This window comes from Plectropomus leopardus, chromosome 3 (genome assembly GCF_026936395.1).
Source record: "Plectropomus leopardus strain MGB_pleo_1.0 chromosome 3, ASM2693639v1, whole genome shotgun sequence".
NCBI lineage: Eukaryota > Metazoa > Chordata > Actinopteri > Perciformes > Serranidae > Plectropomus > Plectropomus leopardus.
This window is the reverse complement of record NC_142178.1, coordinates 9,231,340-9,257,799: the sequence shown is the minus strand read 5'-3', so window position 1 is coordinate 9,257,799 and position 26,460 is coordinate 9,231,340. Positions and strand designations below refer to the sequence as shown.

The 26,460-nt window shown below is 41.1% G+C and overlaps 1 protein-coding gene and 1 long non-coding RNA gene across 2 annotated transcripts in view; both read left to right on the top strand.

Annotated features, from left to right (window-relative positions):
• LOC148189902 (uncharacterized) overlaps nucleotides 1-17,744 on the top strand; it is a 75,199-nt gene extending 57,455 nt beyond the window's left edge. Inside the window, exons 3-4 of the long non-coding RNA XR_015776128.1 lie at nucleotides 13,103-13,314; nucleotides 15,092-17,744. This is a non-coding gene — a long non-coding RNA (uncharacterized LOC148189902). The remainder of the gene's footprint in view (nucleotides 1-13,102; nucleotides 13,315-15,091) is intronic.
• A 3,548-nt stretch (nucleotides 17,745-21,292) lies between these two features.
• s1pr5b (sphingosine-1-phosphate receptor 5b) lies at nucleotides 21,293-25,916 on the top strand. Its single transcript, XM_042485315.2, has 2 exons — nucleotides 21,293-21,387; nucleotides 22,999-25,916. The coding sequence occupies exon 2, from the start codon at nucleotides 23,265-23,267 to the stop codon at nucleotides 24,492-24,494; it is 1,230 nt and encodes a 409-aa protein (XP_042341249.2). The 5' UTR covers nucleotides 21,293-21,387; nucleotides 22,999-23,264; the 3' UTR covers nucleotides 24,495-25,916.
• Nucleotides 25,917-26,460: the final 544 nt, after the last annotated feature.

Here is a 26,460-nt window from a genome sequence, read left to right as displayed (position 1 = left end):
AAATTGGCCTCTTTAGCCAAAACCTTAAAACATGGGGGTCTGTGGTCAAGAGTGGGTCATGCTCTTAAAAAACAGCCACAATCCAATGTGATTTATGGCAGAGTTTTCAAGCAAAGATCTGTAATGTTGCCAATGATACGACTAGCGGTGAGGAACCTAACCATGACCATAGCTCAATGAACAGACCTATGCTGCAGCAAGAATGTAGGGAATGTATCCCTCTCTGTCTCTCTCTCTTAAATGTGTCTCTGAAGTGTTCATTAGCAGAAGATGTGACATCACTTAAAAAGCGTTTGGTCGCTTGTCTGTCAACCAGTATGTTATAAGCTTGACATTAATTCCATGTCATTAAAGTGGCACAAAACAGATTTGGATTACTTAGAGTGCTGTTAGTGTAAACCGAGGATCCTGTGTCACCATTACAGTGTCATTCCCTTGTTTGATGTCAGTCAGAGTCAAAGGTCATTAATAGCAATGTCACTCCCCACTCACACTTTGTCTTGGAAATGTGCTTAGTCCTGCAGGGAGTGAAACGCTTTGAGGGAGTTGAAGTTGGGAATGAGGCGAGTCGTCTGTCTAAATCAGTTGCAGTCTGCACTGTGTCAGTGTAACACTGCTGTGTGTAAGCTTTTATAAAGTCTCTGCTGGTGACTAAAGACTTTTCTTTGTTGTTTTTTTGCTGCTAACTTGCCGTTTGCTCCAGATGTGTTAGCCAATGGTGTTTTACTTTGTTTACACAGAGTCTAAGCAGCATGTTTGTCTAAGCAGATAAAAGGTGTCGTGGCGCTCTGAGATGTAAAGAAGATGATCATCTGCTCTTCCTTTCTCTCACTTCTTGTTTACACGAAACCCGCTGCATTTGGTTCTTCATCAAATTAGATGTGTTTTACAGTGAGTGAGCAGATGTGAGCCACATAAGCATCATTAAGCACATAAGCCACCTCGATGACTGCATCATTAAAAATCTCCCCAGACGCCAATTTCTCTCAATTACCTTCTACTTAAGCTATGATGTGGCCAACGTCCTCTCTAGATTCAAGATCTGCTTAAAATTTTAAATTTATAGTTGAGTTGACTGCTTAAGGAGCAGTTAGCTCCAGAGATCAGAGCCACATAAACCATTACCACAAGAGAACACAACCAGTGTTAACGAAGCCCAGATGAGAAGATGGGCTCGTAAAAACCACATTGCCTGACACAAGAGAAACCTCCACACTGGCACTGTAGAAAAGGAGTCAGTGTCCCAGTGTTGGTTTAGACTTTAAAATGTAGTATTCACATTACCTTTGTGTTTGTGAACGACATATCCAACACTTAAGGGCTTTCAGTGTAATAAACATTGAAAATTGAAGTGGTGCTATTTGGTTTCTCTTACTGGTGGTTAAATAACTAGAGTAAGTAAGGGAATGCAGTTGAAAATTAGCCTATAGGGCCAAATCTGGCTCATTTACATGATAGACCTAGGTGGTCGCTATCAATTCGTAAATACAATAAACATAAATGTACACAAAGTACATTTACTTAAAGTTTAAGGTAGTTCTGCCTTCATTGAGTATTTTCATTTTATGTAATTTGTCTACTTTTTTTCCTGAATTTATTTGAAACGTTTATTTACTAGATATTTACATGAGATGAGATACATTTTTCTTACAATACTTCTAGATTTTTTTTAACTAACAGTGTAAATACTGGACTTTTAATAGAGTATTTTTTTTTTTAAAAAAATACTACTTTGACTAATTTGAGCATATCTTCCAGCACTACTTTTCCTTTCCTATTTTCCCAAAGAGTTGGTTATGATGGCATAAATTACCAATAATAACTTTAAAGAGTTCATACTGGCCAACGCAGTACTCTATGAAATCAGTTTATGATTAATTAAAAGAGTTTAAAGGCTGTGACACACCAAGCTGACGGCCGGCTGTCAGCTCACAGACCAACGGCACACGCCCGCTGCCCTTGTCCCCGAAGTGTGTCCCGCACTGTTGGCCCTCGTCTGCCTTTTTTTGGGCAGATTCAGCTAGTTGAATTGGTGGCATAGGCCATGGAGCCTGTGAAATCACTCTGATTGGCTGCTCAGTTCAGCACACGAGAGGAGAAACAGAAGTAAAAAATGTAGATGAACGGCTAAAGTTGAGAGGCAGTGAGGCTGAAACAAACTTGTTATATGAGGTGAGATTGTTTTTCTTCTGCCATTGAGCTCTTAATGGAAACGTTTCCTGCTGGTTTGTATTGTTGTTTACTGGCGCACAGTGAAAATCCTTTGCTCTTTCAATATGTTGTGTTGTTAATGTTCTAACTGTCTAAAAAGTGTTGGCTGGCTAACTGGCAGTGCCCCGGTTTCCCGTTTTGAATGGCTAATACAGATGACCGCTGTATGTTCATGGCCTTAACACTCTTTTTGCAAGTTCAGCTCTTCATGTAATTATGTAAGGAGTAGCTTTTTTCCCTTCTGCCTGGAAGGTAGGAAACATGGTCGTAATGTAAAGTATACATGTATGATTTGTAGTTATAACACATGGGCTAGACTTTCCTGAATCACTTTTATGGCACTAACAGCACCTTTTATCTTCATAGCAGTGAGTGTTTGACAGTGCTATTCTCCTCCCTTTCACTTACTGACATTTCTATTGCACCACCTGTCTCTTATTTTGATGAGCTGTCAGCAGCCCTGAGGCTGAGGTAACCAGCATGAGTAACAAAAAAACTGATGAAGAAGCAAAACAGACAATGCAGGTGAAATACCTCACAGTTATAAATCAACCCTATTGCCAGATCAGGACGTCAATATTGGCCAATTCCGAAAAATCACAAAATATATTCATGTTGTAAAATTCATGCTTGGTTAAAGTTAGGGAATAAGGGATAGGGATAAAACATGTACATTGTCAAGGTTTTGGTTAAGGTTAAGAAACAAAAACACTTTGTTATAGTAAGGGAGAGATCATGGTTACGGTTACTTACAAGGAAAATTAATCACAGGTGATTGACCAGACATGAACTCCAGTCTCCTGCATGAATGTGAGCCATGTCACACACCCATTTGTCCAACACACACCTACTTTCCATAAAAGCCACTACTTCTTGCCCTGACACACTGAACACTGCCATTTGAAACATGTCACAAGCTGTTTAATTTGTAAGGATAGTGGGCTGAGTATACTATGTGAACAGTTGAGGCCACATATTTAAAAATGCCAAATTTTCAGTTAATTTTCTTGTACTTTTGATTTATTTCTTGCTAATTTTTTGGGTCATTTCTTCTTTAAATGCACATAACCTTCCCATGTTTTTGAAAGAATAATAGCTGAGAGAAAAATGTATTTAAGCCTTCATATACTAGTACAGATTTTCAGTGGGTCAGAAATTTAAACGTACTCTGTCAGTGTTTGGTTGCTTTGCCTTTAAATGGTTTTGCTTGAATATGATGCTTAAGGTGGCCTTCCACAAGCTTCTCACAATACCTTTGTGCCTCTTATCTTGGATACATCTTTTCAGTTCAGTCCACAAATTCTTTTATGGGTTCAGGTCAGGGCTTTGTGATGGCCACACCAGCACTTTTATTTTGTTGTCTGTGAGCCATGTGACAATTTTGGTGATATGCCTAGGATCATTGTCCTCCTGGAGGACACAATTACAACAACGCTTAAGATTTCTCACTGATGTCTTGAGATGTTGATTCAGTATTTGCAGATAATTCTTCTTCTTTGTGATGGTATCTATTGTCTGGAGTGAACTAGTCCCATTTCCAGCAAAACATCTCCAAAACAAAGTACTGGCCATGTTTCACAGTTGGGATGGCGTAGTTTGATGGAATGCCTAGCTATTTTCCTCCTGATCATTGTGTTCAAACAGTTTAATTTTTCTCTCATCTGACCAGATAACCCTCCTCTTAACGACTTTGTCTTTGTCCTGGTTATCACCTGCAAACTTTTTTTTTTTTTTATCTTCCAGGCTTTTGTGCACACTGCATGACCTCCTTTTAGGTCTGTAAGCTTGTTGGATTTAGCAAAACAGACCTGGCAAAAAGGAACAAATTAAAGGTGCCTACAAAGTCAACAGAGCTAAAGTCCAGCAGGAAGGATGTAAAGCCTTTTACTGAACTGACTTAATTTTAAAATTGGAGGGCCAGTGTAAAGATATTAAAATGGTTGACGAGCCACTAATCCGAACAGGATGAAATGAAATCATGAACGATCATCTCAATCTTGGCAGGAGATTTATTGAGCCTGAATTTACAGTGTTGGAAAAGAGAAATCCTGAGTCACGAGGGAGAAGTCTGAAAGCTTGATTCTACACGAACTGCCTGAGGAGAGCAATGACGATCCAAACTTTTCCCTGTGAACACAGCTGTCTGCTTTGGACAAAGTTTACCGGCAGCATAATCTGCAACGGTGGTTTACATGATGCTAATCAGAGGCCAATTTCTCCCCACAAACAATGGAAACTTTGACAGGACGTGGCTGCGAGACAAGCACAGGCAAACAGTCAACAATAATGCTTGATCAGGAGAATACCATCGATAGAGGAGTCTCCCTTGATCAACTCAGAGCTGTTTACATCCTTACACCACAAAATGTGACTCAATCACAACCACAGAGTCCTCAGTTTCCCAGAACCAAAATATAATAACACAGTCATGAAGGTGTTATCACTTGGACAGCTCATAGGATGTGATTACTCAGGAGGATTTGGCAGAGAAAGGCTGTCTGATTAAATGCAGCCCAATAGCATCAGAGCCGGTAAAAATAGACATCCTTTTAGGGTATTTAAAATCATTAGGGACGTTCCTCATCCTTCTCTTGTGACAGAAAACACGTATCCTCATCTCCTCTGTTGTATCCTGGGAGGCTTTTTTCGTTGCCACAGAGAACATCTGGAGCCAGTCACTCCACCGTTGGCTCTGAGAGCAGCTCCTAATGGAACATGTGAATGTGTTACAAGATCCGGCTCGAACAGCTGCTATTAGCTCAATTACACATTTGGCTGGAGAGCGGCAACGTGCTAACTCTTCACGCATTCTACTTTAATTGTGCAAATTGATGTTAATGCGGCACTTAGGAGCCTAAGCAGAGGGTCGCAGAGGAAAACAAGTGGTCACGTCTGAAAACAAAAGCTCTGACGCTCAGACCGGGTTTGACAGGGGAGGGTTGGGTGCTGGCGAGGGAATGAGGTAAATGTAAAGAATGAAAACAAGCTCTCAGGAATCACCATTAAGAGGTCAAAGTTGATGGATACTGTTTCTGAACTTTGTTTCCTGAGAGTATTTTGGTTTTTAGAGACCATGACTCTACCTGTCTCTCTGGCCTGGGGCAGTGTTACTGAAGAAAATACCGAAACATATGCAAATACACATGCTACTAAGTGGGCCAAAGGTATCACAGAAAACTCTCTCACCCTTCAATTTCCTTCAGGAACTTTTAAGGTCACTCGCAGTGAAGTGTTTATCTCTATAAACCAGTTAAGAGACATCAGAATATCACATCTGCAATTAGGGAGTGCTTGAACAAGAACCAAAATAAGCAAGTGGTCCCAATTGGAAAAATATACAAACACGGCCTGGAGATATAATCGGTTGTTCACTTAATCACTCTTCCATGTCCTGTTGGCATGACATAAATGCCTAGAAAGAGTAATAGCAGATAGCAATGAGGACTGACAGCCTGTAAATCAATGAGTATGTTTACATGCACAAAATAGTGTGTTTTTTACCCTTATTCCAAAAAAGACAATATTCCCACTAAGCTGTTTTATGACTAACTAGATAAACTGCCACGTGTCTGTATGCTTCTGTGCACCAGTCAACTTGCACTTACGGGTTACATCCATGTCTGTGAAAACACAGATACTTGATACAGATTTATACAATCAACACAGTTTCAAGCTGGTTTCTGGGGCTCCTTGAGTTATGACCAAAAACATGTTGTATGAGGTCACCGTGACCTTGACCATTGACCACCAGATTCTAATCAATTCATTCTTGAGCCCAAATGAATGTTTGTGCCAAATTTGAGGCAACTCCCTCAAGATGTTTTTGAGATATCGCATTCACAAGAATGAAATGAATGCAAGGTCACTGTGACCTTTGGCCACCAAGGTCTAATTAGTTCATCCTTGACTGCACTCGTACGTTTGTGCTAAATTTAATGAAATAACCTCAAGTTGTTCTTGAGATATCGCATTCAAGAATGCGACAGACGAGGCCACAGTGACCATAAACTTTGACCTAAGGCCACCAAAATCTACTAAATTCATCCTTGAGTCCAAGTGGATGTTTGTACTGAATTTGAAGAAGTTCCATCTAGACATTCTTGAAATAATGTGTTCACAAAAATGGTCTGGACATACGGCTGGACGGACAGACAGATAACCCGAAAACATAATGCCTCAAGCCATGGCTGTCGTTAGTGCGGAGGCACAATAAAAATTAGTTTTAACTAACACTCCTGTTTAAATGCAGCTGTGAGTATTCTGATTAACCTGTCCTAATACTCTGCCAATCATGTCAAAATACAGTGAAGTAGAACAGCTGGTGCCGTTTGTCATTTTGCTTCTTTCCTTTGAAATAGGATTTTTTTTCACAGTTTTCTATGGGTACCAGACTTGCTGGAAGTTCTTTTTCCTGAAAAGGTAGCTGCTGCGATATTTGCATATATCAAAAAACCTGTTAATATCCAAGTCTGTCATAATCTTTAAAAGCAGGGGTGTTTCTCCTCCCGTCCACAAATATAGGAGTTTTTTTTGCATGGAATCTCTACCCTACAACTTTGCAAACTGTTAGCAAGTTGGTTTGTGTACATTGTTTCCATGACAATGCACAGAGACGTGTGGCCGTGTGTCGCAAACTGCAGTAAAAACCCCAGTTGAGACTCATATCCCAAATTGGCTTTCTACATGCTCAAATAGTGCTTCTAAAACCTGGATAATACCTGCATATCTCACATGTCTTACTCGGAAAATGTTAAATTTGGAAAACTGACAAATTTGAAATATTTAAATGGAATATGTTGTTTTAATGACCCACATCAATACTGTCATATTTGGAATAATAGGGGAATATTGGTGTGTGTGTAACCATAGACAATGTATTTTGAGCAATACGTCATTCTCACAATCAATTTCTGTATAATGAATCATTTAAACTGACAAATGTGATGATAGTATTTTGTGATTATGTTAGCTTGTTTGGGTCTGTGTAGCATAGATACCCAAATAGAGTTGTCCAGAAAATGGGCATGAAATTGTCAGCTGTCCTGGGCGATAGCCTGGAGGGAGATTTGGTCTCCATCTGTGTTCAGTTTCCATTGGGCTCATCCAAATATTACCAACCAGCACAATTCTGCACAGAGCTGGACAGAGAAGTAATAATCATGGGAAACTTAAGGTCCTATAATCTTTTTTCCTCTATTCAAAATGATTGTGACAGGCGATCAGCATCCGTCCTTTCATGTGTTGTCATTTAAATTCCTGACTGCATGCATATTTTCTTCTGAGCAGATTTTGACCTATTTTTCTATTTGCTATCCCTGCAGATGGCAATGCTGCCCGTCTGAATTCCTATGACAATTGTGTCTGCAAAAGACATTGACAAAAGAATGAAAAGAGTTTCTAGACTACAGTGTCATAGGTTGTGGAGAAATACAGGGAGGAAAGGCAGAGAGGTGAGGAGACTAAGTAGTTTGTATGATGTGGCGTCTGACAATATCTGACTGAAAAGTGCTCCAAATGGCCACACCTAACAGCAGGGGGAAAAGCCTGCTGACAGTAATCGCACACTTTCTGACAATCTCACTCGAAGGCGTTCATCATGTTGCAGTCAGTTGTAGACTGTATGAAATAATGGCTGCAGCCACTGTGACATCACACATTGGTTTGTGGACTCCTTTTTTGAAACCTTTAGTTTGGCATTTTTGCAGTTGCCATCTTGATTTTCTTCAACCAAATGTTATCAGACCTAATGGATCAAATTCTGTTAGTGAAATAGTCGTTTTGCAGGGGTTATGAGAACCAAAAAAATGAATACACTTATTTGCAGATGTCTCTTAAGCCATATAAGTCAATGGGAAAAAGTGTTTTTGTGGCCACACGCAGTTATGTGATGGTGTAATTACACTGTCTGGCCACTACAAAAATTGGCTTCAAAACTCAGTGCACTTTCTCGGGGGCCCAAGATCGACTTTTCTCTTAGAGCCAGCCTCATTATGTTGCAGTTATGCAATGGCATCATTTTTCAGGTTGCTGCTTGGTTTATACACATGAAAAGTGATTGAAGCAGTAGTATGAAAAATGACCCTTGGAGAGAGATTCAGATCCTGCATATTTTCTCACCTCTGTACTGATCTGAAGGGTAAAATAAAGTGGAAGAAGAGGGACTCAAGCAAAGCTCAGATCTGGGGGAAAGGGAGAAAGAGGGGAGTTGGGGAAATTGGGAGAGAAAGTGGGAGCGAGGCCTGGGTGAGAACGGATGTGCAGAATAGTGGACTGTAAAGTAAACAAACAACTCCCCCCTCCTGATGGGGGAAGTCCAGCGTGTCCAGCTGAGTTCACACACACACACGCTGAACGCTACCACATACTGCATTTCGTCACACAGATGCATCCCAGACCATTTTCATTCTCTTCCTCATCTAAACCTCCCATACATACTGTACCCTGCTGCTGCAGAAACATGCAAATACAGACCAGAACTAATGGATATATAGACAAACACCAGAGCCCATGAACTTCAGCAAGTGACTGTTCTGTACATATGTCTTGTGTGAGGCAATCAAACACACACATGCTAAAATATGTACCGCAGCTGATGCAGCACATTTGTGTCCTTGACCAATCACCTCTGTATTGTAAGGGATTTTTATGTTTTCCTGTCCAAGCATAAGCACAGATGTGCAAGAACATACATTTAATCTCTGAGCCCTATATAGGGAGTGAAAGTCAGGAGACAGGATGATCAGAGACGGGGGGACAGTTTAGGTTATAGGAGAAGAGAAGACACTAGATGACAGCGTGAGGAATTATGGAGGATCTTTTGCTCTCCAGTCTAAACAAGCTTGAAAGAAGAGTGCCGTTTCTCTTAAGGCACTGGCATATTCCTGGCAATTCATAGAGAAAGGCACTCACAGATCTTTCCATGTTTTCATTAAAGCTGTTTTATGTGTGAGACAGGAGAAAAGTAGTGCAACTGGCTCCTATTTAGATCTGTATATTGTCGTCTTGTCGGTGAGTTGTCCTTTTTGTCTCTGTCCAGCTCTCTCTTTCTTCCTTCTTCAGAGTGACTTTCAGTTCATTTTTCTCAGACTGCTCTTCCTTCTTCAAGTCATCTATTCCACTGAATTGTTCCTGCCACCCTACCTTTTTTTTGGGGGGGGGTCCCAGATGACAAGTCCCAGTGGGAATGTCAGACGCACATCAGGAAGCTTGTGAAATCCATCCTCCCTCTCTAGCCTTTCCACCACATGTAAAAATACCTCTGCCTCTTTCAATCCTGCTCAATGCTAACATGAAACATGGAAGACCTTGCAAACAGAGGGCCCAGCACAGTGTCTACACTGTTAACAAACAGTAAAATGGTTTATAGCAGCACGCAAAGACACTAGCTACGTTTTCTCCAAACCTCAGCGCTGGCCATTAGCAGGTCCACGGGGACTCATTTGGGACCACTACGCTGCCCAGTCGCTCGTATAATTGTGCTTCCGTAAACAACAAGTCCTATCAGTCACTGGGAAAACTAAAATACCCTCCCTCCTGCAAAGCACCCAAACAAAACATGAAAATAAGACTTGGAGCTGAAATTCACAGTGACCTGTTGATCTCTGAGGTCCCAAGGCACTGATTGGTACTGAAACACAACTATGTATAGACATAAGGCTAACTGTGGGATTCCCATTGTGTTATTCCCAATGTTTCTGAACCAATTAAATAAAACTGGTTTTCCAGAGTTTAATAATTGCTTTAAAAAATGATTTCACTTCTGGAAGGATGGTCTTTTCAAAACTGGGCTATCTATGCAATGAAAGGCAAAAATACTTTTGAAATTGACGCTACACAACTAAAGAAAACAAAGAAAAAGGACTGTTGCATTTTCCTTTGCTCAAGAGGTAGAAAACCTGCAAGTACTAGAATGCAGTGTGCTGCAATGGATGAATAAACCAGCCCATTCTCATTTCGAACTTGTAAAATATCACTGCTCTGACAATGCTTTTGGCATAAGATCCTGACACCAAAAGCCACCTGAAACGCTGCTGGATGGCGTCAGGTGAGAACGTGGCCAAACAGAATTGGTTGTGGTGTTATTATATAACAGTGGATGGCACTTACCACGTCCACATGATTTGGGCTTGGGTGGCATCTCTTGAGAACATTGCTGGACAGAACCTGTCGTGCCTGTACGAAACATGGCATGATGGTGTCAGGTTGAAACACTGATGGTATCGACGTAATATAAAGAGTGCAAGACTGCCTATAGGATGGGCGAAAGGAGCGGTGGAGGGATCCAACAAACCACAGACTTTCATGTGGGAGTCTGGTGTTCGCTTACCATCTGAATGTAATGTTTTTTTTCTGCACCTTAACATGTGCCTCTTTTACCTAATCTCAGTTTTTTCAGCCTCCATTTTTACAATACAGGAAACAGTATGGTGCCCACTTTCTGTTTCCAAATTCTCCTATTACAGTCAAACAATACACTAAAATATGTTTTTGAATACATATTTTGTGAGAAATAGGCAATACAGTAACAGAATCTTTTTTTTATATTTGATCATTTCTGCCTAGTTTTACAGTCCTATCTGAGTTTGGTCCTCTCTGCAGACCAAACTCCACTTCTGTACTCCACTTCTGTACTCTTTGTGTTTGGGCTGGTGGGCATACAGATATGCAGAGGAGCAATCTGTAGTTTGGGCAACAGCCTTTGAGCCAGCAAAATTCTGCTGCATGATGCAATTTGAGCTGAGGGATGAGCAGGAAGATGTAGGCGCTGGTAAGACGGAGGAAAGTTTCCACAGTTACATACTAGCCACATTGTTATAACACAAAGTTGGTTGAGAACTGGCATAGTATTCCTTTAAGTCACACTGCAATTATGTTGATTGGAATATTTGTACAGTAATGTTTTTGCATCATTTTATACACATTGCCCTGTAATTCATCCTGGCTTATTTGGTATCTTTGGAAACTCTGGCATCTTGACTAGAATTTACAAGTTCTGTGGCTTTGAGTAAAGTTGATAGACCTGCCAAAAAGTTTGTGGGACTGACGAATAATCAACTCAGTGCAAGGATATTTGGTTTAAACAAGTGAGTCCCTGGACCGCTGCTTGATTTGAAAGCCCTCTGCTGAGTTGACGCGACAACTTTGACTTCAACTGCACATTACTGACAAATGAGCAAGTGTACGATTTGGATTTGTTTGGACGTAAACCGCAACTTGATCCTTTAAGCGGTTTTGGGTCGCAATCAAATGAAAACTGTTTAATCAGGAGTCGGGACTTATTGGGACACAGTTGAAAACATGAGAAACTGACTGATTTTCAACAGACTGATGTTTGACTGGGAACTTTGGGACTCTGGAGATTTTTTTCTGTCCCCTCTGGCAGAAAGCTGTGTCTATTTCTGATCCACTAGACCATGAGGGCAAAGAGAGGGATGCCTGAAAAATGAGGAGTCAAATGTGGCTTTGGAAGAATTTGCCCCACTCCTCAGTGGGTGTGTACATGCCTGTACATGTGAGTGCGTAGGACGATGTGATTATTCTGTTGCTGCAATTGCTCAAGGTGAAAACACTACAGTTCTCATTTAGAACACTTTTCAAACTAAATTAAAATTCCCTTCGCTTTTCTTTCACTTTTCACCGTGGAGCAACTTAGCTGAAAAGGCCAGCTGGTTTGTGTCCGTGCTCAATCTGCTGATGTACTCATGATACCCCATTTACTGAGACCTGCTCTGAACTTACACTGCGGCACACTGAAACAGGACCCAGCTGCTGCTGTGCTGGTGACCTGACATCTAATTGCTTGCAATGGAACAAGCAGCTTGGAAATGTGGTTTCTTGAGGAGGGGCGGTACTGGTGGTGTGGGGGGAATGGTGGGGGTCGGGGGGCTAAAGAGACGGATGACTGACACATAGACGTGGAGGCTCAGAAACCGAGGAAGACATTAAGTTTCTGCATATGAATGTCTCTGAACCGCACATAATTGGTTGCAGAGCTTGAATGACATCAGAGCGTTGACTTCCACTAATGGGCTTGCTGAAAGATCCTGAGTGTCATTCAAAACAAAGTAGGCTATCGGAGATCATACATGAAGCTTTACATACAATACAGTGCAGGCTTTTATGGTCTAAAAGTCTATATGATAAAGTAGTAAGAGTTCTCTGAATGAGTATTTTTACTGTACCCTGTTTATCTTAACTTTTCATCTCAGGCATTCGTTGGCAAGGCAGCAGTGTAAGATGTGACAGATATTACAGGCACAGCAAGAGGCTGAAATATGTGCTGCCGTTTTGATAAAACATTGATAAAACATCCTATTGTAAAAATGAACAAGCCAGCTTGAATGGGAGAGCAACCAAAAAATCATTAATGGATAACAACCCATATCACATGGCAGAAGGCCAAGAGTGTTAACACAGTTCAGATCTTGGATGTGTTATTAGCTTGTTGCTGAATCCTTCAGCTTTGATTTTGGCAAGTTTGTGATGCAGCAATGCTTTGAATTAACTTTTTTTATGAGAGTGCAGTCAAAGATTTACACTCAAGATGGGCTAAACAGGAACAGGTTTGTGTTAACAGGGGTGAACAGGGAATCAAACCGTTACACAAATCCAATCAGCAGCTCACTTTCCTTTAGGCCACTATTTAAAAAGGCCTAAATGTGTTTTTTTTATAGGCTGACAAATTCATGAAAATAACTGTTTAACTGTTTGTCTATTTAAACGAGGTTTGAAATTTTCAAAGATACAACTCATATTTTTGCAGAAGGGTTACAAAGTCGCATTACACGCAACAAACATAAGAAAAAAAAGTTTTTCCTATTTTAAAAAAGCGCTCCACTTGTTCACTTCACTTGTGGTAATCTATTTTTTTGCCTATTTACTTTTTTATCAGCTGCCTGAAGGAAAATGTTGCACCGTCTTTTGACCAGGGCGCGAGGATGACGGATCAAAACCCAGAGCAAGAGGCTGCTTCCAGAGACAATCCCTGTCCACATCTGGCCTCAGTTTTTAGACCAAAATCTAAAAAGGACAACAGTAACATGATGAAGTGCTTGCTGGCATCCCTTTAAAAACTCCTCTTCTAACCTCCACAGGCACATTGAAGTAAGTAGCACATAAGGTAGGTGAAACTGCAGTTAGCCAGCTGACATTAGCTGAGTTAATCTATGATTAGTAATGTTAATCTTTGATGTTATGATCAGGAAGAGAGGGTAAGAGAAAGAGATGGATTGTGAGTGGGAGATTAATATCTGAATTGTAGAGGCTATCCTCATTTGTCTGATTAGCGGACCTGTTCCAGGCTACTCTAAAAACAGCAACAAAAAACCTTTGCCAACAGTTGTATCCTGATTTTGCACATCCTAAAAAGATATTCATGTTTACTTGAGTCATTGTTCATGGTAGACATATTACTTTGACTTGAGTATAGAGTGAGAGAGAAAGCAACACCTCTAAAGCTAAAAAAATGTTAACAACAACAACAAACTTGTCTTTTTACAAAGAGTCATATGCTGTAACTATGTCTTATCGACCAGCAGCCAAGTGCAGTGCTTCCCTGCTTCCAGTCTTAATGCCAAGCTAACCGAATCATGTCCATACTTAGAGTTCAGACATGATACACGTCATTTTCGGCTGTGCAGAGTCTAACCATATCATATTGATGTGGCATAGATTTGTGTTTACCAATTTAAGCTCTGTGAGTTATGTCCCAATATGGACCAATGCTGGGGCTGGGGCCAAAGTGCACCTGATTGCCTCCAAGCAGGTTGTGGTGACATCAGATGGGCCTTGTGATCATTGGGCCTATTTATCCTCAACATTCTGTGACAATTGAGTGACATACGTTAATGGCTGCCACTACTATTGCCAATACTTCATCAGTGTGCAAATGTGCCTTGGAAAACTGCAAAAAGTAAAGAGAATGGTAAACATTTGGTCTGTGGATGAAGAACAAAAGAATAATTTTTTCTTCATTTTTTTGGCTTTTGCCTTTATTTGACAGGACAGTGTGTAAACATGAAAGGGGGAAAGAGGAAATGACATACAGCAAAGGGCTACAAACTGGAAGCAAACCCATGGCTGCTACAGCAAGGACATTGTCTATGTAAATGGGGTGCCTACTGACAACAGTAACACCAGTGGGATGGACAGAAAATGTTCAGTAGGTTCACAAACACAAGTACATAGTTAATTAAACACTTACCTTCAAGTGGGTAGCCCTGTTGTATGGAGATGCATATCCCTGTCATGCTGAGCTGATGAGCTGAGTCAAGTGAAGCCAAGCCAAGCCAGCACATATGTATGGAAAAGGGCTAAAAGTTGTTCTTTTAAATCCGTGACCACACTGAGCAGACTGAATCTTACCATTCTTTGAACCATTGATGCCATCTACGTCACTCTGGTTTGGTTTGAAGGAGATGTAAGGAGCTAATTGTTCAGCTGAGGTCAGCAGTTTCTTGAGTGGTATGCGTTTTAAGATTTAAACAAAAGGGGGAAACCAGATTTCATTCCAAATCACTTCCAGTCACGCTAACTTTAAGGTCTGGTTGACTGAGCTGGTACCCTGCCCATTTCGCCTTTCTCTTTATAAAACACCTTCTGAACGGAAACATGAGAGAGTTACTGAGAGAGAAAGTGAGCAGAGGTCAAATGTGGAAAATGAGAAGGAAGACTAAAAAGAAGAAAAAAGGAAAAGTAGAATAAAAGGTTTCAGGCCTGAGCTTGTCTCGTGCCCTTCTCCTCACTCTCACCATATCAGCCTCTTGGCTGCACGTTTTTACAAATTATCCCGGGATGCAGAAAGGGGCCAAAACTCGGAGATCTGGCATTCATTTACATTCTTACTGGTTTGTGCTTGTCCTGTTTGCTTTTTTTTCTTCAGCAACAGAGAGCAAGATGGAATTTCAAGAGGCCAAAAAGCAACAGAGCAGGAATCGTTCAAGCAACAAAATCCCTGAGTGAGCGTCCCGCAGGGATCCGTATGGCTGCCGTGCGGTTGTAATGTCTTTGTCCGCCCATCTCCTCTGATTACCATCATATCTCTGGAGAGATCCATGAGGGCAGAATTCGTGTGTGTTCATGTGTATCTGCAGAGTAGAGATTTCTGGCACAGCTTCACCCACTTCCAAGGTGCACAGAAAAACGTCTATCAACACTTGTAGTATATGGAGCAAATTTATGGTTAGCCCGATGTGTTTCAACTTCATTAAGGTCATCCTGGGTGTGTTTATAAAAGTATGTTTAAGTTAATGCTACTGCAATCATATGATACAATGTCAAGGGACAGTATCATATCATAACTTTAATATGAATTCATATACCTACAAAATTTCTATGATATCTTTTCAGATAAGTTGTGGGTCCAAATATGGATTTATTTTATGTTATTTATGTTTATTAAAGTTAAACCTGAATCAAATTAAATTAATCAGAACAATCTGTACAAACATTTACATATCACCAATTTTTTAAGTTAATATAGCGGATGGATGTAAAACTTGTTTGGTTTCATCAACCCCCAGACACAGTGCAACTTTATCACTGATTTGCAGTTGTGTTTCAGGTTACCTTTCATACATTTCATATAGCACTATTAACCAGTACCACGACAGAATGAATTCTGAGTGATTCAGTCCTGTTTTGTTGAATTTAGCTCATCTCATATTGAAAACTTGTCTTAACTTTTTTTCCCCCCAAACTGGCTTGGGGCAAGGTATCAAGTCAAAAGGCTCAAGTCCAAGTAAAGTTTTTGATGTTATAGTCCAAGTTGCATCTGACTCAAGTACAAGTTGACTTGAGTCCCCACCTCAGCTGTAAGGACAAATCTCCCATTAGTGATGACCATTCTTGTCTTTTCTGGGTTTAAAACAGAAAATGGAAAAAATGTCTTTGAACAAACCACAGAAAATGCTCATTTATTATTATTTCTGTGTGAAGTTTATCATCAAATAAGAAATAGATAATATTTTAGGGTTAAATCTACATGGATACATTTGTATGGAAGGTTAAGGACGTATTGATGAAGTTAAATATTTGTTCAAAGGCGGAGCAGTCACATCAAAGTTAGGAATTATGCTTTCCTGTGGAGAGAGCGTGGATACACGAGTGAAAGTGTGAGCATATGCAAAGTCTCCAACGGTCAAACTCTTTGACGCCCTCGGGGACAAAGCCTCGATTGGAGTCATGTGTCAGTTCTGCCATCGCAGGAATGAACACATCATCCTGATGGTTGAGTGAGACGGTTGCAGCCCTGTGGAGCCGAGAGGGGTGTCGGTATCACACTCTAAACCAAGAAAAATCTGGATCTCATTAGGCCTGTAGCCTGCCAGTGCTGGAGTGAACACATCCAGACTGCAGCCACACTCGCCCAACAAAGCTTCGGCACTGAAACTTAGCCGAGCCAAGAGAAATAGACCGGATCACCAGTGGAGAGCTGGATGACCTGAACCACCCCGACAGAGGCTGGAAACCATTGCATGAGACCTGCAGTCGGGTTCAGATGTCTGCCATCTAAATGAACAACACAGAAAACAGATGTAAATACAGAATCACTGGTGTCTCCTCCCAAGGTGTTATCTGCTGTTATCACTCTAATTGGAGTAATAGGGGGTCATTTCCTGCGAGAGAAGAGCTTAATTGTGATGAGTCATTGCTCCACGCTGCAAATCCTCCAGCAACTGCTCAACTGTGGTCAGAAGAAGACCAGTACCCCTTTCCCACAACCTCCCCCTCCCTCCATGCTTCAACTTTTCCTCTGAACTCATTCCTTAACTCATCCCTCCTTCTGAAGCCACTGTGCCCTGCGAGCACTTCAAAAGAGGCACAGATCCTCATAAATCGCCCTTGAGTGGCCCCCAAACCGCAGCAAGTCGGCTGGAAAATCCAAACAAACAATGCACTGATGAGTGGGTCAGACTGTCTTAGGTCATGCAACGCAACCCCGTGAGCCCATCGAGTGATAGCATACTGGAAAGTAAACATCACGCTTCAGTGAGGCTATATGGAAATGTGGAGAAGGGAGGATGAAGTTAAAGAGGTACAATCTGCTGCTGCTGCGAGTGAGCGTTTGGAAAAAAAAGTGCAAAAAGAGATACAATTGCAAGCGGTGAGGAATGTTGTCTTATCGTCACAGAGCTGGTCTGGCTAGTCTGATTTTGGGGACTTATCAGTGGATTAGGACTGAGGACTGAGTGGTGATAGATTGCAAGAGGGGGCAGCGGTGCGATAGCCTTCGCGAGACCCCAGCCTGAAGTGTTTAGGTGATGAGGAAGAAGACTGGAGAGAGCTTGGCAGGCAGAGACAATTTAGATGGAGTTTTGAAGCCCAGTTTGCCATATATTTGCCTCTTAAGTTATCAAAATTTCTTCTAATGTCTGACAGATGAAAGTTGAAGCTTTGAAATAATGTCTAGGATATTTTAACCCTTTGAAATTTGTTGGCAATGAGCAACTTGACAAAATGTGTTCTAGAAATTATCAAGAGATTAGTAAAATGGAACAGGAAAATTACCTGAAAATTAGCACAAAAAAAGAAAAAGGAGAGTAATTAAAGAAATTAAATAAAAATAATACTGCATTTTTAATATATAATAATAACAATTCTAAATATAGTTTTGGGGGTATTCTGCCTAGTTTTTTTAAAATAATATTTTTTTTGTCAAGTTGCTCATTGCCTTTTCTCATGTATTTTTGAAAGAATTCAAACCAGATTTCAAAGGTTTAAGTAATTGTGAAAGACGTCCAAGTTGTTGATCCAGGTTTCAAACAGGTTTAAGTTTTATTGTACTTGGAGGAAGTGCAGGTCAGGTTCATGTGCAGGCCAAAATTCACCCTAAAAAAGCTTTTAAAAAAAATGATATCATAAGAGTTCCAACTCCCAAGCTGTTGGTGGTCCTACATGAGTCTTATATTTTTGATGTCTCTCCACACAGGCTAAAAAATATCAAGGTTGTAAAAATATTAACACTACAGCTGAGATTTGTAGCTGCTGGCACTGCCAGCTTAGAGAAGCCATCACTCCATCGGGTTGAATCAAATCAGCGTTGTGGCTGTGGTCAACCAAAAATAAACCCCTCGTGCACCACAAACAGGTCCTGTCGGTCACATAACTGGCCCATCGAGGTCAACATTACATCCACACCCAAAGTGGAGCCGGCTAAGCTGAGAGCAGTCAGCATCACAGCAGTGTGTGTGGCCAAAAACACACGTTAAGAATCCCAAAGAGGGAGATCCTTGTGGACTGTTTCCGGCGCTGCTGTACAGAAAGTGGAGCATAAAGAAAGACAGAAACATAGGGTGTAAACTGTGAGTGAGGGCTGACAAAAAACAGGAAAAGTGTGATAAAAAAGAGATGAAGCGGTAACAGGAAAACAGACCGGAGTGAGTAAAACACAGATGAAGGTAGAGATGAAAGAGGATAGCTTTTCCTTCCTGTGCAGGGTAGTGTGAGTCCTGTCCGTCTGTTAGACTACTCATCCTCAGTGTCAGAGGCCTGTTTCTCTCTGCGGCTTTGATGTGAGGCCTCTGCGTTCACCGTGCCAGGATATTACTCTTTAATGATCTCCTGATAGGGTTCCCCTCCTACTCACAGCAGTGCAGACGGCAGGGAGTGTGGGTGAAACATGTAACATTTATAAACACAAACAGACATACTAAGAGCAGGAGGGAAAGTTCCCCCAAACAGTGACTTCCTGTGCAATGTTGAAGTTCATGTTTTAATTTTAGCCAGCGGCTCTAACTGAACCCGTTTCAACTGCTGTTTTGACATAAAGTTCCGAGCACTTTTTGAAAATAATTTGGCTCGAGGGATGTTATGACTGTTTGATCTGTGGATTCACTGATGTGTGTCAGTATGTCACACAGTCGCACTTAACTGACATTATCAGGAGCCAGAAAAGCAGGCACTTGACCCCGTCAGACACAAACACAAAATCTAGATGAGGACCATATGCAACCCAATCGCCAGAAAAACATGTTGGCATTGTATGTCATGCAAACGTTGCATTTGCGCATTATTACTTGGTGGATTTGTGAAAACTTTATGTTTAAATAACACTGTGGTTAACGTGGGGGAGGTTTAAGCACAAAAAACACCTGGTTATGGTTTGTAAAAGATCATGTTTATGCCTAAAATATCAGGTTTTTTTGGGGGGGGAAATAATCCCCGTTGGAAAAGCTGTGATGTCTTGGTAAAAAAAACACTTTTTGTGAGCTTGTCCCCACTGGAAAAACTGCGCTTGGTTCGTAAAAAGGGCATATATAACTTCACTATAGAAATGTTGATATGATACATATCATGCAATATATTTGTGGTCTGCATAATTGTACAATGCCAACATTTTCTTCTGGCGCCTGGTCTGCCATGTGAGACAGAGAGTGAAATATAAAAGAGGTGACAGAGAGAGAGAGAGAAAGCAATGTGCTTGTGTATTGTTCATACTCAGACATGCACAAAGGAGCCAGAGGACTATTTGGCTAATCCAGGCAGTAATCACACAGCAAACAGGTCTAGTTGAAGGAGCCCTGTGTTTGAATAGTCAGATGCTGGAGTGTAACGCATCAGAGGAGCAGCCGGATAAAAAGCAGGATTTCCAACTGTCAAAGCCCTATGGGTTAAGAAAGTAAATATGAAAAGTCAATGCTTTTTGTGCTCAGCGGACATGTCATATCAGCATGTCAGCATATCAATCACCAGCTTTGAAACATACAACAACCCAATAAAAGTTTTTATTTTAGGCTCACACAGCATCCCTCTCACCTCTCCCTTACTTTGTTTTGTCCCGAGAAACCTTCTGCAGCATGCCCTGCAGCGGAGGCTTCACAGGTGAGCCACTGAAGCATGTCAAAGCATGCTAAAATCCTACTGACAGGCTCTGGGAATTGGGATGCCATCATTGCAACATAAACCATGTGAATTGTATTTGCTCCACTTCCCCGGCTACATAATCAGGGGGTTGTAGAATAGATAATCGTGGGAGCAATAAATCTAAATTCTGAGGAAGTCGGGGAAAAAAACAAAAAGCTCAGTGTGAACGTTTCAATTAGCTTGGCGAGTTTGGGGAATTGTCACTGAGCCATGTCCTTCTCAAAACTGGTTCTTCCAGCACAATAACAGCTTTTTATTTACCTCTGATTTCTTAAGAAAGTTGGGAAGTGGTGTTTATCTAGAACCCTTGAAAATGAACAGGACTTCCTCATAATTTAACATGTTCTGTATTGTTTTCAATGCACTTACTGGTGCTTTTGCAATCCTGCAAATGTTACCTGCTCACAAGCTGATGACAGGCAACACATGTGGTCTTCTTGTAACCCACACATTCTATATTGCATGCATATATCTATAGATGTAGATGTAGGAAAATATGCATTAAAACATGAAAGTAGCAGAGGACTTTCATTTTGACAAAATTAATGTCATTTACGCCATAAATTGTGCAGAAATGGCAGTAAGTGGTGCATAACAATTCACCAGAATGCATGAAATTAAGTGTTTGATGCTCCAAATTTTCTGACGGATGACCTGCCACACCCCAGTTTCATATGTATCATTCTCAGTGCTAAAACAAGACCTACACCCTGGTAGATATCACATGTACCTTATTTTATGGGAAATTTAGGAGGCCTGAGTAGGCAAAATTAGCTACTTTTCTCTTGCTCACATCATGTTATTGTTGTGCACTGATAAAACAAGTCTTCATGATGATATCAGGACGATTCAGTTCATATCGCCCATCATCCTGATGACATTATGTGGATTTTGAAATGTGAAGCTACAACTGTTGTGGTTGTGTAATTAAAGCCACTGATTGCACCGGCGGGCCTCAGTGAGATCTTAATGAAATAATCACACTAGCTCCTTCTCATGTGCCTGTCAGAAAGAAGAGAACTGATAGTGTGCAGCCAAAATAAATGTTTTTGCTATATCTGTGTGTTCATGCAAGCAAACGTGTGTTAATGCATGCAAGAGAGAGAGAGAGAGAGAGAGAGAGAGAGAGAGAGAGAGTGTGTGAGAGGGGGAGTGTGAGGGGGAGTAAGAGAGTTTTGGTTAAGACCAACCCCCTTTGCATGTTTGAACTACTTCACTCCCTCTGCCTTGTCAGTTTGAGTCACTTGGTGCTCTTGTTTGGATTCTCCTCACTGAAAAGCAGATGAAGTGCAGGATAACGGCAACAATTTCAAGGTAATTCATTTGTGATTCTTTCTTATTCTAATGCAGTGTGTGACAGATGATGTTATTGCTGGCATGTTGTTTAAGATCACTTTCATACAGCTGCATTTTTGTCTCGTTTATAAGGAACAGAGTGTCAGAAGAAACAGAAATATTACCTTAGGATTGTTTGTGATTTTTATATATAAAAATTACTGATGTGTGTTAATAATAATCTTAATCTTTTGCTTTGTGACACCATTTACACCTGAGGAAAAGAATTGCTGCTGAAAACAAGATTTTATAGGAGATATAAGCAATATATGGGGAAAAAAGTAGTCCCCCCAGAAAGAAACTTTTTTCATTTAAAATTGTTTTAAATAAGATTTTTTAAAATGTTTTTTCTTGTCAATATTTTAACCACAAATTCTGATTCTTGTGATTTTAACATGGGTATTTTCTCAATCACATCTCATCATTAATATTTGACACTGGGACACCAGTGTTCACTCATGATCTCATTCATATTTATCCATGGTGTAAATTTAATTCAAACTATTGAAGGGCTTGATGCATAGATGTTTGTGCCAACATGGACAAATTATATTAATTTCCCAAATGCTTGGCAGCAGATTGAATGGGTTAAAGTCTCCAGACCATTTGTTAAATGTTAACATATGATTCAAGGGGCGAGAAAAACATTCCCTCACACGACAGAGACAGAGGAATGCAGACCCTAATCACCCCTGATTGTCTTCAACATTAACAATGTCGGCTAAAATAATTCAACCACGACCTTCTGCGTACTTATGATTGTAGTTTGAAAATGCCACAGACTTTGGATATTTGAGTATATTTGCATGTGTGCGAGACTTCAAACACACCTCATCTATACTGTGAAAGTGGTATGGTGATGCTGGGGGGCTGGGGTTGGGGGGGTGGCCTCTACATGTGTGCCAAATTAAGTGCACATGTTGCGATGGTTTCTGTCTAACAGCCTTACAGTGACTGACACACACTTTAAACACAATTGGAAAGACTAAATGTTTGACGTTAAAAGGGGTCTCTTTGTGCTTTTGGCCTTTGGTATCATATTTTGACTCATAAACAGAAGTAATCCCTCATCTGTTTTAGTGGACATCATGAGGTTATGACTGTTTGAATTTCATAAAACACTCCAAGGTAACAGAAAATGTATGTATGTGCGTTCAGCTTTACGCCTACACTTTACTTTTCTGTGAATTTATGATTCATGTGTTTTGACTCATTGCATTTCTGTGGTTTGGTGGCTTACTTTAAATGTGTAGCATGGTGAAGAAACGATCAAAAACCACCAAAAATGTCATATTTTAGCATGTTGAAAAAATGACCAAAACAATCGCATAGTATAGCCTTGCCAAAAATGTCAAAATGTGACCAACAATAAAAAGTGCTGAAAACAACATAGAATAGTCTGTTGAGACGCGTTATAGGTCAGTGCAACATAGCTTAGTTCTTTGAAAATATAAGAATATTTATTTATTTACTTTCATTTAAGAGTATGATGTTGTTAATTAAAGGTAAGTAACGTTAATCTTTAAGGATTGTGGTTCTGCATCCTTTCTTTCCATTATTTCATGCCTTTTTTTTTGTGTCTTTCTGCAGCATGTGGACCCTCTAACCAGGACAGACAGAGCTCAAGAGCACCGTCCTCTGGCAGAAAAGAAAACATCTAGGGATTCTGGTGGATTACACTGTATCAACTTCATAATCCCTTCCTTTATTGCAGGAGCCCAGTCGTCTCTTTTGTGTGTCTTTTCGGACAAATATTTCACGGCTCCTACTGCAAAAAAAAAAAAAAAAGCATGTCAACGAAAATGACTTTATAGCCCTTGACTTCTGGCAGAAAAGAAAAAAAAGCAACAAAAAGCATGGAGGCTTCAAGTTCTGCTCATGCAGGGACTCCCCCCTCCACACCAATACTCCCCAGCTCCCCGACACCCTCCTCTCCAGGCTACTTGCAGTTCTTCTGGGAGTACCAGGACATTTCTGTCCTTGTGGAGCATTACAACTACACCGGCAAGCTGCAGAAAGACCGCTACAGAGAAGGACTCAAACCTGAGGGCATTGCGTTCCTGGTGGTGTGTCTTCTCATCGTCCTGGAGAACGCTGTGGTTCTCATCGCCATTTGGAGGAACAAGAAGTTCCACCTGCCCATGTATTACCTGCTGGGCAACCTGACACTGTCAGATCTGCTGGCTGGGATTACATACATGGCCAACATCATTATGTCCGGACCTAATACTCTGAAACTGACTCCGTTGCTATGGTTCCTCAGGGAGGGAGGGGTCTTCATCACCCTGGCTGCCTCTATAATTAGTCTTTTGGCTATTGCAATTGAACGCCATGTTACTATGGTGACTATGAGGCCATACCACGGGGCGAAGCGAGGGCGGATGTTGGCACTGATTGGTGCAAGTTGGGCCCTGGCAGGGTTTTTGGGGGTCCTCCCAATTTTGGGATGGAACTGCATCCACAGATTGGACCAGTGTTCAACAGTCCTCCCGCTTTATTCCAAGAGCTACATCCTTTTCTGCGTATCTGTGTTCAGCGCAGTGCTCCTGGCCATCGTTGTCCTTTACGCTAGAGTTTTCCGCATCGTCCGCACCAACACGCAGCGCCAGCGACTGGGCCTGTCGGGCAGCATGAGGAAAGGCTTGGCGAGAAAGTCGCAGAAGTACATTGCCCTCCTCAAGACGGTCACCATTGTACTGGGCGTCTTCATTGCCTGTTGGCTGCCTCTCTTCGTCCTTCTCCTCCTGGATTTTTTCTGCCCCACTCGAAGTTGTCGCCTTCTCTACAAGGCTGATTACTTCCTAGGAGTAGCTATGGTCAACTCGCTCCTCAACCCCATCATCTACACCCTGACCAGTAAGGACATGAGGAGAGCGATTCTGAGGCTGCTCTGTCGGCCGTGTCTGATGACCAGAGATGGTCAAGTGAAGAAGATCGGGATGCCGTTCTTGGAGTGCAGCTTCAGTAAAACAGAGGTGGCATCCCAGAAGCTGGAGGGGGGTCCAGAGACAACCATCTCCTCTGGGAACGTTATCACCACCCCGTCTCCAATTAAGGCCCTTTACCCCAAACTCTTCAAGTCATAAGGGCTTGGACTGACCGATTGAGTCCATATGTGTGTAAATGGGTTTCCCACTGAACAGAGGACATGTAGCAGAACTTCTCTAGAGAGGAAGCAGATCTGGTATTCTCCAATTCGGAGCACAGCCAGAAACAGCGGGTGTATGAAATATTACGAAGGCACAACAAACTCATGTTTGGACAAATCAGAAGTGATTCAGAATTTCATTGTGAGATGATTACAAAACAAAAGGATGCCACTCAAATGTGAACAAGCAAACAGACTTTTTATGAGTAGATGCTAATGATGAGTCTCCTTAACTAATTTGCACTGAAATATCCCAATGAATGGAGTAGCAGCTTGGATTCAATGTTCCTTTGGTTCTGTAGTTTGTGTCAAAGCATGAAAGCAGACTTTTGTAAACCCAAAGACTCTTGAGACTGAAGAAAAAGTAAATTTTCTGGGTTAATGGTGAACAAGCATGGTTGGCTTTGACCTTTTTTAAAAGCAGTTTCTTATCAAAGTGCCTTAAATACAGAGCAAATAAATGTGTAATCTGCATCTGCAGACACCTGGATTTCGCTGGTTCGAAGGCCCATGGTGTGGTGGTTGCTGAGATAAAACAGACCGGAGCACCCCTGCACATAAATGTGTACGTGATGCAGGGAGAGTTACAGAGAGACTGAAAGATAACAGCAAAGAGAGAGGTGGCCCTCAATCTTGACTGTTCTTACAGCTTGGCGAAGAATGCTGTGGTATAGTAGTGGGAGGGAGACGCGACATTAAAATCCCCTCACTGTTTTGAAATGACAGATGGTTAACCTATCTGATACCAAACGGAAAGTTGTTGGGGTTTGGTGTTCAGTTTTATTTTAAATGACAGTCTGGCATCTGCAGGAAAACAGCAACAACAAAATGTCATTGTATAATGTGATTAACTGAGAGATAACCAAAAGAAGGCTTTCTTTAACTGAAAGTTTAACTGACACCAAATCAGCTGCAGCTGCATCACTTGTAAGTATAAGCCTGATAAATTATTATGTCAGAGCTTTCAAATAGAGGTAATTAATCATCATCATCCAGCTGCAGGACTTTTAAGGACAAGAATGTGCCTGCACTTTTAAGCTTAATCATGTGGAATCTGTGCAATTATTCCAATACTTCCCCTCACCATCCATCATCTTAGCAGAATATTTCCAGTTATAGTTTGAGGTACTGAATTTTTCTTACACTTAGTACACTTAGTTTGACATCAGTCTTTTTTTTTTTCTTTTTTTTTTACAGATGGCTGTGTGCTTTTTTGGAATTCATGTAGTGAACTTTTTTTTTTATAATTCTGAAGACTTTTCATATAATTTGTATTGTAAATTATATCTGTTTTGTAACAACAAGAGGCAAACTTTACCCCTCTTTTCATAAAAGAAATAAAAAATGTTTTCATAAAGGATTCTGGGTAGTTTTTGGTTTGTTTTTACTATGTGTGCACTCATGTAAGCGTGTCTGTGTGTGTTTCTTTATGTGTAGCTGAGGTTGAATGGAAGAACAGTTCTTGAAGAAGCACCACAGGAAGTCGGCCCCCTTGTCTCACATCTGGTAATGGCATTGGCCTAGATACAGCGTTCCTTCTATAAGCTCTACATGTCTCAGGACGGATCGGGAACCACACAAAGCGTCTTTTATTTAAAACCTGAGAACTCAATTTTTCTTTTTCCTTATACTGTCAACCTGTGGGCACAACTGCGCCTTACTCTGACTTGCTGTCCACGCCTGTCGTGGCTGAAACAGAGAAAGATCACATGCAGCTGGCTTTATGTTGTTCCCTGGGAGCTGAACCTTCTGTAGATTGGACAAACTCAACAGACTGTTTATTCAACTAAAGTTTGTGTGTTTCCATACATTATGGAGGTCTGAAAAAGACCTTGTAGTTCAACTCTGGGCATGGGTGGATTACAAGACAATGGGCCCCTGGGCACAGATATGCGAAAGGCCCC